The following is a 14,029-nucleotide window of genomic DNA, read 5'->3' on the forward strand; positions in this document are numbered from 1 at the left end:
ATAACAAAACGTTATATTAAGACCGTATTTGATTGGTATTAAAATTATATTTATAATACCTACTATAATAGTGTTGGATCTGAAAAAATCAATACGAACAATTTTGGAAGATTCGATAATAATACGTAAAAACCTATATCTAGTCATTATACCTGTATACAGGGCCGGTGCAAGCAAATTTTTATATGTAGGCAAAAATCAAAATTGCCGCCTCTTGTTTTATTATTTTTTCTTATATGCCGCCTCTATATATAAATATAAATTTTGCCGCCGTAGGCTTGTGCCTACGTTGCCTACGCCTATAACCGGCCCTGCCTGTATAATGATATTAATCAATGATAGTATTATGATCGCTGGCGATTTACGTGCTAATAGCTATACCAAAAAAATATTATGAAAATGCAATATTCTTAAAAATAGCGGAACTGACTTTTTGACAAATTGTCTCCGTTCAGAATCGTTTTTGGTACTCATTGATATATTATTGAATTTAGATTTAACACACCTATAACAATTACCCACTCGGGCACTCAGCACCTATTATAGCAGACCTGTACTTACTAGCCTACATTTTTTTACTATTGTTAATGTAAATTTATTATAATTGAACTTGCATAAATAGTAACGAAAAAAATATTATAAATAATATTCTAGTGGATTATCTGTAATATACCCAATGGTGTAAATCGTAGAGTCGAGAAACGAATCCTACAAATAAAATATAAACAAAAACGATGCAATATTGTAGATCTAACCAAGACATTAGTGTAGAACACTAACAATGACTACCTAATAAAATAAAACTTATTTTCGGTACATAGTCAATACGCAACGTTAGATAAATAACTCAACATAACTACGTTAGTATTTAGAAGTATCGAAGAAAAATTGTCAAGAAAACTCACGTCTCATGCCACTAATTATTATTGTGTATCGAATATTGATTATCGATTAAAATCTGATACATGTGTGAAAATAAATAATATAATGAAAGTAACCATGATTTAAGAACGACTTTTTATTATTTATTTTTACTTATTTTTTATTTAGCTCATCTTAATCCTTGGTACCAACATAAGACAGTAGATATAATGGTAACATATTGTATAATTTTATTTACAAAAAATAACCAAAATAAATATGTAATTCTTATAGTGCGCGGGTTAGTCGTCGACTGCAGCGCACTGCGCAGCTTGTGATCATTTAATTGTACGAATCATTTTGTGATATTCTTTCGAGTGGACGCTGTCGAAGACAATTAGTGTTATTGTTGTTATTGTAACTGTGATATTAATAGTATACTTGTCTATGGTTGAAACTGAAATATTTAAGCTTAAATTATCAATACTATTAAGTACGGTTTTTGTTTCCACGTGAATTTCGTCGTCATGTCGTCGCCTCATTCGGTCGCCACAGCCGGTCAAGAGGACTTATTAAACGACTTTGATTTGGACGACTTAGGCAGCACTTTGGATATAGTACACGAGTAAGTGACGAGTTCATTGTTACAAATCGAGTTATTATTATTGCACGTCATAACTCACAAGCATAGAATATTCTGTAGTTTATTGTATAGAAACAATATTTATTCATTAATTGATAGATAGGTATGTTCTAAATTAAATGTCGATAATTTTTTTTAACATATGTTTCCAATATTTTCTGGGTTTATTCAATTAATATTATTTCTGTGAAGTAGTGGTGCCTAACTAAAATTAAATTGGTGAGAATAAAAATTATTTCTTGTTACCCACCATCTTTAGCATCATACATGACTACCTACAAAACTTACCAAAACAAATAGTATACTGTTTTTATTATTTGCCGGCCAGTTGTTTATTCCTATCCTTATAACTTGATTAGCATAATTATGAATTTATAACTTACATAAATAATTGTTTGGGTATACATAGACCCCACCCACAAAAAAAAAAAGGGTTGTCGGTTGAGTTATAGGTTTGGGGCCTCTGCTGACCATTAAGTTGTTCTCTATATTTAATGCATGGAAAATGGATTGCATTAACTAATGTTTGCTATGTGGTGGTTAAATTATTAATGGATTTGACCCCAAGGTTAGGTTAGTAATAGGTAATAAAACACTATAATTAATTAACTAATTATGTGGATTATAACTTTTGTTTAAATTAAAAGTAAATTTACCATTTTACTATTCTTTATTATACCTATAGTGTAGTTCTGTATTAGTATACCTAGATGGGTATACTATTATATAATTATTATATAGTATAACATTAGAATACTCGCATAAATGTAGGTACCTACCTATTTATTATCACTTAACCTAAGGTGTCTTAAGATTTAAAAATAAGATGTATATATGTACATGTATCAGATTTTTCATGTATTTTGGGCTTTTATAAAACTCTAAAGTATGATTAAGTTGACATTTTGAGTTTTTAATCAGTTCAATTGTAATGGTTACATATTTTTAATAATATTTTTATTATTATTTTATTTTTCATTTAACTCTCAAATAACATTATAGATTTTTGTACTATGTTTACTTGTGGTAAATATTCAGGACTTTTAACACTAATAAAAACAAATAAAAAGAATTTATTAAATATTAAAAAATTTATTATTGGACATTTTAATACTATTAGGTACTGTAAATTTATAAATCAATTGATACCTACTAGGTTATAATAATAATTAATAATAACTTAATAACTACAAAATCTCTTGAAAATTAGTAAAAATGTGTTGTTGTATTACTTCATTATTTGTATTTTTTATAAGTTAGAAACCAATATATTAATGATTTTTTTTTTTATGTCACTAGTATACCAGCATTCCACCATGTCCTATTGATTGCCCTAAATTTCTTTCTAGCTTCAGATTTACTGATCCCTAATATTATAAATTATGTTATAATATTCAACAACTAAATTACACAAGAATTATAACTTTCAGGATTGTATCTTTTAATTCATATTAAATCTATTCTCTTTAGATATTCTTAATGAGTTAAAGTGTTGATTCAATTTCTGTCCCAGAATATACCGAACAATAGAAAAAATACTAGAACTTTTGAGTCCTGGTTATAATAAATCAAAAATGATATGGAAATAAATTACTAAATAAAGTTTTACTCTTAATACAACTTAAGTCATGTTTCTCATGTAAACTTAAAAAAAAACACTTAAGCTTTAAATTACTGACTTTTTTATTTATAAAAATATTAATTTTATTTAAATAACACAGTACCTACTTAGTTATTAAGCCTTATGATGTAATATTTTGAATATTATTACAAATAGACTTGTGTAATTCACTAGGTATCATATAAAAATATTTACCCTTTAACATATAAATTTGAATGGTACAAATATCACATAATCTGACAGTCTACATTCAATTATAACTTTTTTTACAATGTTACTATACTATAGAATAAATAAAGTTACACATTAGATTGACTCAATTTCAATACCTATTTTAGAATATTATATGTATATTATGATTATACATGACCAACCTATCCTTGTCTGTTGTACATTTTAATAATGATCTATTTTTATAGTAAACAAACTAAATAATAATTTGTCTATATATCTAATTGTTTAATTTTTTGTATATTGCCTAGAATTGACAAATTTCTCGAAGGACTTGCATCTGATGGTCCCGATTTACCAGTAAGCAATGATCAAAAAATTAATGAAACAAATATAGCTGATTTGGTAAGAATCTGTTACATATTCAATCTATTGAATATCATCTGTTAATAATTATATTACTATATTAACTTATACTACCATACGTATAATGTATATGTTATATGTGTATTATATAAATATTTTTAACCTATTATCTTTATGAAATATATAAATATATGATTTTTCAGGAAGTTGTTGATAACAATAGAACTTCTACCACTCAGGTTGATGTAGAATTTGTCGGGTAATACATTTTTTTTTAATTATTTAAACATTTATTATTATGTGGAGTTAATATTTTAAAACTTAAATACATTTTAGTAAAGATTCAGCTGTATTTCAACTTCTAGAAGACCATGAGAACTATGGCGTATATGAACACAATCCAAATGAATGTAACTGGAATGTTTTTTATAAAACACTTCCCCCTGTGAGTTATTTGTATTTTGTAATAAATAATTTGAAATTAAACTGGTTGACAAGCAAGTGTTGCTTTGTTAAACATTAAGTGTTGAGCGTTCATGTAATAAATGTGTTAAATTTTAATTCCATAATGTATTATTATATAAAAAAAATTCTGAGTGGAAATAGTTGTAAACCTATATCACTAAATAATTTCATGATATATTTTTAGATATTGATATTTAAGTAAATTCATTTTAATATTAACATCACAGTAAGTTAATCTAAATTTTAACAAACACATTGCATTTATTATATTATTAATATTTTATTATGATAAAAATATAATTTATATCATATTATTATATTATTATTATTAACTTTTTCACCTCACCGTAAAACAGTATGAATACGTTTATAGAATAAATAGTTGATACCTTAAAATTAATCTTCATGTTTTTTTAATATCAATATGTAAAATAAAATTTATAATATAAGTTAATATTTATTTATTTCAAATAATGTTTAAAGATTACTTTATATAATAAAAAATTGACATCGTTGTTTTTTTATTTAAATGTAAAATTTTGTCCAAATTTGAACTTCAAATATCTTAAAATATGATTATATTTATACATTTTTTTATATTTTTGAGTTCTAGTATGTACTACCTATTTATGAGGAATATTTTACTAAATTATCTAGTCAAAATTCTAACTTCAAATTCATTTAAAGAAAATTGTGTACATTTATTTTTAATATTTTTGTACAACTTCTTTGGGATATTGTATTAAATATTCAAAAATTGTATTATTAATAAAAAATGTTAAGTATTGTTCTCGCTTGTAAATATCTCAAAATGAAATATGGAAATTATATCATGTATATTAAATGATTACGTAAACATTTAGTGAAATTTTCAAGTTTACTTTTATTTTTATTTTTTCCGGTTTATTAAGAAAGAAATCAAAAATATTTTATTTTTGTAAACCCAGAGTACCAACTAGATCCAATTTTCTACCAGAAGCCCCCAACATTTAAAATTAAAGCATGTCTCAATAAGTGATGACAGATTTAAAAAAAAAAATCATTGTAAATCAATACATTCAATGGTCTGCTCAGAATATGAAATAAATATAAACTAAACATTTGTATTTCAATTGTTTCTTAAGAGTATTATGTATTATTATAGGGTGAAGAACCGTTTGTCAAAGTAGAGCCTAAGACTGAAATTGTTAATGGTAATTATAAATAAATATTGTATCTTGTCAACAGCTTGGTAATTAGATAAAATACTTCATATAATAAATATTGTTCTGCTATCAAAATTTAAATAAAAACTTTTCTACATGTTTCACATTTATTATTTAAATGTATGATTATAAACTATTATGTTTGGATATCGCAATCACTTTTACAATTAATAATGAGCATATTTATATTTTTAGATTACTTCCTCAGTGACACAGAAAATAAATTGGAAAGTTTCTCTTTTAACCTTGATAATGTTCCGGTAATAATTTATTAATACATATTAATGTAAAATTTGTATAAATTATAATGTAAATGAACTTAAAACTAAAGACCAAATCTGAAATTGTAAAATAAAAGTTAAAATCAATTTTGTAATATTTGTATTTACTTGTTCCTCCAGCAAATTATATAATTGAGATAAAACTATAAAAAATTAATAATAAATTGTAACGTTTTTTTAACAAACTTAAATTTTTGAAAATATGTATGTAGCAAAACACAGATCATTTTAAAAGTATAATACAAGTAAAAAGTTAAAATTACTAATCATGTAAAACATAAGAGTATATATTATATTATTTAAATAAATAAAAATATATATTAAAACATCAAATTTTTAAAAATAATACAATGTAATAATATAATGTATTGTAATAATAGATTTATTTAGTCAAATTTTTCTTAATCATGAATTATTACATAATTACTTATACAGGATTTAAAAATGACATGTATACCACTGTCCATCAATACCCCCTTTATAGTTGTACCATCACCACAACTCGCATAGTGTAATCTCTAAATACGGGAGGTTTTTTAGCCGGACCCTGTATTTATAAATAATATAACTAAAAGAAATACAAATAAAACTTACAATCAATCATATAAAGTTAATGGTTAAAAATACTTAAATACATAAAAACTATATTTTAACATTATTTACAAAAAAATAAATTAGTCAAGGTTAACGTACAAATAATGTTATCTTTAGATCATTTATAGCATTGAGAAATTTAAACAATTTATTTAAGGAATATTTTAATATAAATTGCATTAAATCGTACAAAACTTTTATTTTATAACTCCAATAAAAATTTAGATTTGGCCTTTAACTAAAGTATTTTACATAATAAGATTAAATTGTAATAGTCATACTTCATAATATATATTAAATAATTTTAAATTTATAGGAAAATTCAATTTTCGAACAACATTCTTTTGAAGCATCAACTGGTGAAACTGGTAGTATTGTTATTACTTATTAATTTTGTTTTTAAAGTACTAAATTTTAACTAATCCTTTTAGATGCTGCCACTAGCGAAATTACATATTCAGATAATGAATTGGAAAACTTTTCTTTCACATTAAAAGCTGATAATATTAAAGTAAGTTATGATTATGTAAATTAGTGATTTAAAATAAATAATTCAAAATTTTAATGAAATGCATAGATTAGTAATTCACAACTTCATACATTTTTTATGTTTAATCTTTTATTTTTTAAAATCCTTTGTCAATGTTTTTATACATTATGTACATCATTGTTTAGTTTTCAAGTAATTTTATTAAATTTCAAATAAAATATTTCAATATAATTTTATAAATTAAACTTATTCCTGGTAACATATTATTAATTATTATTATACAGTGTGTTTATTTTTAGCAAATCAATAGTACTGATTTAAAATATAATAAAGATATTATAGTGCAGTATTTTTAAATCTAATAAAACCACTAACTATCACCTTTATCGTGGTCTACAAAATAAAATGTCAAAACATTTGAAATTACCCATTTAGTAAAAGTAATTATTAAGTTTGACAGATTAAAACCAATTTTGATGTTGTGGTGACTAAATAATAAAATACATTTTAATGCATAAAAAAATAATTGAAACTATTCATAAACAAAACTTTTAAATCATAAATTAAATTAACTTTTAGGATAATGTATCTAGTGCTGAAGTTAAAAGGCGAAAACCATATAAAAAATTTAAAAACTTTAATTTCAAAAGTAATGCGCCTATACCTCATCAATTCAGAAACAATAACTACAAGGTTAGTTTTAATGTTGATTTATTTTCTTTTTATTAAATAATTATTATTATGTTATCCTCTTGATATTTTTTTTTTTTTTTTTTGCTTAATAATTAATATACAATTTTAGAATACATTTAGAAAGCCACATCCGTGGCACCGCAAAGATTCAATGGAAAGAAATAATGGTTTTCAACAAGCATTTAAAAATCAATATCAGGGAAATAGTTCATTAATGCCTGCACCTAATAATGATAATGCTGCCTCTTTTCCCCCAAGAAATTACAATTTACAATCTAATAGAGCTAATTCCAACAATTTTAATAAAGTGCCAAATGAAATACAAGGTATGTTTAATATTTTAAAATATAATAATATTAATAATTGATATAAGAATATTATAATATGAATGTGTCATTTTAAGTTATCTACCAGATTACTGGAATTAATTAATATCTATATTAAGATTTCATAAATGTTATATAAAATCAATTTCAGGAAATAAAAATGTTGCACAAAGTGATGTATCATTTACAAAAGAGGACGATGAAATGAAAAATTTTAAATTTGTGACTGATAATTCTCAATTTATTATGCCAAAGTATATTGAAAGCCCGAGTATAAATATTGCAAAGCAAATGCATCGCTCATCTCCACCAATCTTTAAATCTCATAGTGTAGTTGGAGAAGTAAGTATTTTAAATTAAACAAATAATTAATATTTTTTCTATTTATTAAACACAAGTTTCATTTATTAATAAACAGTAATTTCTAATGAGATACATTTGGTGTATACAATTCTATATATTATATATACATAATTTAGATAATTTATCTTTAGATTTAAATAAATTAATAACTACTTAATACTTCTAATTCATAACTCTATATATAATAGTGATCCAATCGGCATCTTAAGTACTCACTTGCCCAGCTTTTTTTTAAATATGTGGTTGTCGTTTTCAAAATTAGGTGTGTCCTGTTACATGGTATAGGCATTGTCCCATTTCATATAATTTATATATATTTGAGATTTTATAAGCATTTTTAGGCTCGTATAGTCCATTCAATTCACAGTCCTAATAATAAGGAATTCTCTTATAAAAGTTTGAATATGCTGATAAAAAATAATTTTTAAGATCGTATTAAATCTATTATGTATAAGTACATAACAGTGATTTGTTTATATTTTTTTATAATTTATTTGATTATAGTATTTGTGCCCTGTGTCTTTGGTTGGAACAACAATAAAATTTTTATCAAGAAAATTGGCAAATACAGGCATACGAGAACAAATTGTCGTAGAATTAACTAAACATGGTATCTTAGAGGCAAGTAATTTAAAATCGTATAATTTAATTCTTCAATAACATTCTAATGTTTTATAAATATTTAATTATATTATATATGTATATATATAATTGTAATTGTATTTATAAAATATTAACTTAATAATAATCTCTTGTCTTAATAAAATTGTTTATGTGATTGATAATATTTTGTGTAGCTTTTAAAATATTTAATATTCGTTTTTATTTTTATTTACTTATTTGATTAAATTTCATATAAATATTCCACACTGAGATAAGCCCAGAGTCTCTAAAATTTAGAGTTTTAGATTTAAGAGTAAATAAATTTTTGTAAATATCACACACATCTATTTGATAAGTTCATGAATAATATTAAATTACATTACATTTTTTATCACTATATATTACCTTGAGACTCTTTTTACCATAAAAAATAAAGTTTTGAAATAAATTAATTGGAAAGTTTAATATATTACATTCAATTTTTTTGTAGTTTTATTTTAATTATTTCAAAATATCTATCAGTTATGATACTTTTAGATTTGTTGAGTATTTTGTATCAGCTATACTTCTATACTTCTATATTAGTTGTACTAAATTATGGTTTTACGGGTATGTAACCGTTATTTTTAGATATTTTCTTAGTAAATACTAGATTGAATTCTTCATATAAATTGTCCACCGTGTACATTTGTTCTTTGTTGATAAATATTTTAAGAATTTGAATTTGATGTAATTTATCTGTGACATAACATTATTGAATACACCACCCCTGCCTATTATACCATTAGATATAATTAATTACATTAATGTTAACTTTTCAATTCAGTTCTATAACTTTATTTAGTTTTCTTAGTATGTCATAATTTCCTTCGACCTTTTTTAATAGTAAATTAATTTGGTTTTCTATCACATATTGTAACCAATTTCCATTTTTCAATATGTAAAATTATAAAAAGATTTCCTATAACCAATGGTTTACAAAAACAATTATTTAATTATGTACAATGATCATTATAGGTTTTATTTAAGTTTCTGTAGATAATATATTATTCATTAAAGAACAAGTAATAACACATTCTGTTTTATTTTTTATTTGTTCATATTCATTCATTGAAATGACCAATATGATCTTTCTATTAAGAAAAGTTAAAATATATCTAGCACACTGCTACCCCTTCCTCTAAGAAGAAAATTTTCACATGTGTGGATGTCACTCCCAGTGCAGTGGGTCCGATGGGGCAAGATGAAACAATTCAAATGAGAGACTATAAATTAGTATTTTTTTGCACTGTACCAAATTCAGCCTGATGACTAAGCGCCACGTGGCCAGCTGTGTGACCATTGCTCTTTCTTCTCTACCCACACATGTTCTATGATTGAACAAAAAACAAATTTTTCTTAACAAATCATTTTTTAGTTTAATTTATAGTCATCATTTTTGTTTTTTTTTTTTTTTTTTTAATGTTTATTTTATTATTTTATAGTACATTACTAGTTTTCTAGCTTTTTCAAGGCCCAATTTTTCCGTACAACTTGATTTTAATCAATATTCATTAAAATTTATTAATTAATTAATTAATTTAACAAATGATTTTTATTTTTTTCAGAACAATTGGTGGACACCAGATGATCTGTTTTATGTAACATTTGCAGAAAGAAGTATCGCTCAACATGTATTTAAATTATATCCTCATAATTCAAAAAATTCATATTAAAAAACGAAATTAAACCATGGTTTTATTATTTTTAAATTTATTTAATTAATATAATTATATATTTAATTAAATAATTTATATTTTTTATTTATTTATTAGGCATTATTAATTGCATTACTGTAGCAGTAACAGTCTTGTAATTAAATTTAAAAAGAGATTTTAATTTAATTTATATATTGTATTTCAGCGCATGCTGACTTTTCATAATGAGCACTACTTTTAAAATGAATACATTACATATATACATTATACAAACAAAATAAAGTTATACGTTACATATTCAATGTTACTAATTTATAACAACCTTTAACCCTATTTATCACATCTAAATATATAAAAGTGAAATGTCACTCATTCACTCACTTTTCGACTAAACACAAAATCTCGATAACTATTTGACGTAAGAAACTGCAATTGACAGGTAGATTGTTAATAGTGTTACTACTGACTCGTCGAATCATGCATCAATGCAAGAATTAAAACATAATATTATATTAAGTGTTGAAAATCTTTATTTAACGCTAATTTAGAATACAATATGTACAATATACTACAATACTGATAAGTAGTATAACGACTTGCCTATGTGTTTTAAGTAACCGACTGCCAAGTTCTTGTATTGATCTCTCTTATATATAATCAGATCATAAAGATTGGTGGTCGTGGTGGTGATGGTGACTACTGTTACAAGGGGTCTTGTAATATGATATAGACATAATATAGTATATTTGTGGGACATTAAGTTTCGACTTTCCCAAGAAGAGACGTGTGATTATACATTAATCATTAATGGTGAAATTAATTAATAATACAATATTCACGCTCTTAGCCTTGAGCTCAACATAATTGTGTTATTAATTTATTTGATAAAACGTGTCGCGTACAAGTGTTTTATATTATTTAATTCATAACCTTTTTTTACAGCGAGCCACGTATTATTTTTCAAAGATCTTATAGGCCACATTCGTAGTAAAAACATGTATTTTATGCAAAAATTCAGTTTTATTATTACAATTTTTATGATTACATTTTAAATTACAAATTATTATTATTATTAAAAGTTTATTATGCTCGTTCCACAATCGACAGTCAACATTTATATCTAGGTAGGTAATTTAATTTATCTTATCGCTTATTTCCGATAGCGATGGCTTAACCAATTTTATCGAAATAGAAAATAATAAATATACATGCTAAATTTCAAATGTGATCGCGGGTTAAAGACCCCTGCGCTAAGAAGTATCACTAAATATTTCAATTCGTTGACCTTTTATTAAAATGAAATTTTAACTGAATTAAAAATAAAACTTTAATATAAATTTTACATTTTTAATACTTTCGATAGGCGCATGCGCTACACAACTTACTTTTTTTACAAATTCGGATAGAGTATTTTTTTCTGAACAATTTTTGCAAAAAAGTTTTTTTTTAATTATAAAATAAAATTGGTGTATGAAAATTAACGATGAAATTTTAATTTAATATTTACGAACAATTTGTTTTTGACGAAATTTAAACTAAATTCAACTTGTTACTTAAAAATCGAAATAATATCTCTTATAATTTATATTGTTAAGTATCCGTTTGCACACAGATAAAATATCGAGTAATCCACTGTATATATATATATATATATATCATAGCCTTTCTAAACAACAAGACACAAGTATCTATAAGACATCAGATTATGGATTTTGCGATAGTGTCAAATACAGGACCTAAAGGCTACATGATAACTTTAAGTTTATATGAAGTGTATTTAAGTGTTTGCTGCAAGAGAAATATACATGATTTATCTAGTCAATCTATGATAATCTATACACACTCTATTAACTTACGATAACCTAAGACTCTCTTAATTCAAAGATAAAAATTAATCTACTTATTTAACGACGTGCGCCCCTTCACTACACAAGCACCGTCGCGATGACGATGAGGCAAGTTGCCCAGAGGATAGGTATTACGAGGGACGTCTAGAAAATGAGGTTACAACATGCGTTAAAAATTTAAAAATAAATATATTTAAATGAGATTTACAAGATAAGTGTTAGACCATATCATTATTTCTCTACATTATCACACTTTAATTTTTTATCTGTATTGATACATTTTAAGTTCAGTATTTCAAAACCTATTATTTAAATATAAGTATTGTATTGAACGCACAGTATACGCTACGTTTATTTATTTTTCCAGTGGAGTTTAATTTGTGGAGCTCATATAATTTTAACTTTCTCGAAACAAGAAACAACTGTTGTTCAAACTGTTTCTATGGGATTGCTGAGAAATGTTATTAAATTAAACAATTACTACCTATTCACTTTTTGGTTTATCTATTTTTCATTTGTCCAGTGTATAGAGATACAGTAGGTACTGTCAATCGAGATGATTTGGAACTGCGAGGTGAAATGAAATGAACAAACGATTCGGTTTCTCTTTAACATATCACGTTATATCTGAGAGAAAATGATATATTCTAATTCTACCTTTATTAAAATTAAATTTACAATTTTTGTGATAATAAATGTTATTACTAACCAAGTGATTGGTCTTATTATTACTTCCAAAAAAAATAACCAAACATTTCGTAAATAGTATGATAACAGCGATTTTATTATTGCTCTCAAAAGTGCTTCAGATCTTGATGATTGAAGTCAAGTGTAAAGGTTTATATATTTTTTATGCTTTAAAGAACACTACAAAAATCAAAAGCAGAATTTTTTAGTTGGGGGTCTAAAAAATTTTTTTCCAATTTTATAGTATAAATTTTATTTTACAAAAAAAAATTGAGTGACTTATAAGTATAACACCAAAACACACATATGAAGGGAGCAAATAATTAAAAAAAGGCAAAAAAAAGGCAATTTCAAATTTCAATAGTAGGTACCTATTGTTATTAAGTTCTATTTTTCTATTTAAAAGTTTTTTTATTCTGTTTTTGTAATGTTCCTTGTTGATATCATTTTTATTATTTTTAAAATTAAGCGTGTATACACTTAAAAAAAGGTTAAATCAACCTGTTTTTTAAGATATTCAATTTACATGTACTTATGTTACAATTTTTAATTTTTTTTTTTTTTTTAAATATTTTGTTACAAGTCAACCCTAACGGGTTTGAATTGAATTTCTCATAGGTTATCAATTTTCATAGCTGTTACGAGTCACCCAAAAATTGAGATGACTTGAAAGTCAGTTGTAACACGTATAGGTACTTTTTATTTTATTTTATCCTATTCATGAGACATATGCACACATTTATGTATTTTTTGTAGCCCATTGCGATTTTTTTTAAGCTCGGAATACCTACCTAGAAGCATGATAAAGGAACCTTTACCGTGCCTAGAAGAATATCAAAATTGTAACAAGTCACCTCGATTGACGGTACATAATATTACTATATAAAATATAAATACTATATAATACAATATACTTATTAAATAACATCAACAAAAAAACATCACGTAGATATAGTTAATTCCAATATGTATTATTTCCAAATTATTTTTTTTGTTTTTATACTAATAATAATAATAATAGAATATATTACTCTATAAAACATTTTTATAATTTTCTGTACGTGAGTACATGATAACATTTTCAAAATATTTTGACACCTTTTGAACTACCTTACC

At 24.3% G+C, this 14,029-nt stretch overlaps 1 protein-coding gene across 2 annotated transcripts; it reads left to right on the plus strand.

Moving 5' to 3' along the window:
• Positions 1–1,149: 1,149 nt before the first annotated feature.
• LOC114129450 (uncharacterized) lies at positions 1,150–10,471 on the plus strand. Of its 2 annotated transcripts, none has more exons than XM_050207606.1 (13): positions 1,150–1,486; positions 3,608–3,656; positions 3,866–3,921; positions 3,999–4,107; positions 5,272–5,320; positions 5,528–5,592; positions 6,524–6,575; positions 6,639–6,718; positions 7,277–7,390; positions 7,500–7,716; positions 7,868–8,058; positions 8,584–8,700; positions 10,290–10,471. In XM_050207606.1, the coding sequence occupies exons 1-13, from the start codon at positions 1,389–1,391 to the stop codon at positions 10,395–10,397; spliced, it is 1,305 nt and encodes a 434-aa protein (XP_050063563.1). In that variant the 5' UTR covers positions 1,150–1,388; the 3' UTR covers positions 10,398–10,471. The 2 variants fall into 2 exon arrangements, with proteins under 2 accessions (XP_050063563.1, XP_027849984.2); XM_027994183.2 differs by having other exon boundaries at positions 1,151–1,486; positions 3,608–3,701.
• Positions 10,472–14,029: the final 3,558 nt, after the last annotated feature.

Source organism: Aphis gossypii, chromosome X (genome assembly GCF_020184175.1).
Source record: "Aphis gossypii isolate Hap1 chromosome X, ASM2018417v2, whole genome shotgun sequence".
Taxonomy (NCBI): Eukaryota; Metazoa; Arthropoda; class Insecta; order Hemiptera; family Aphididae; genus Aphis; species Aphis gossypii.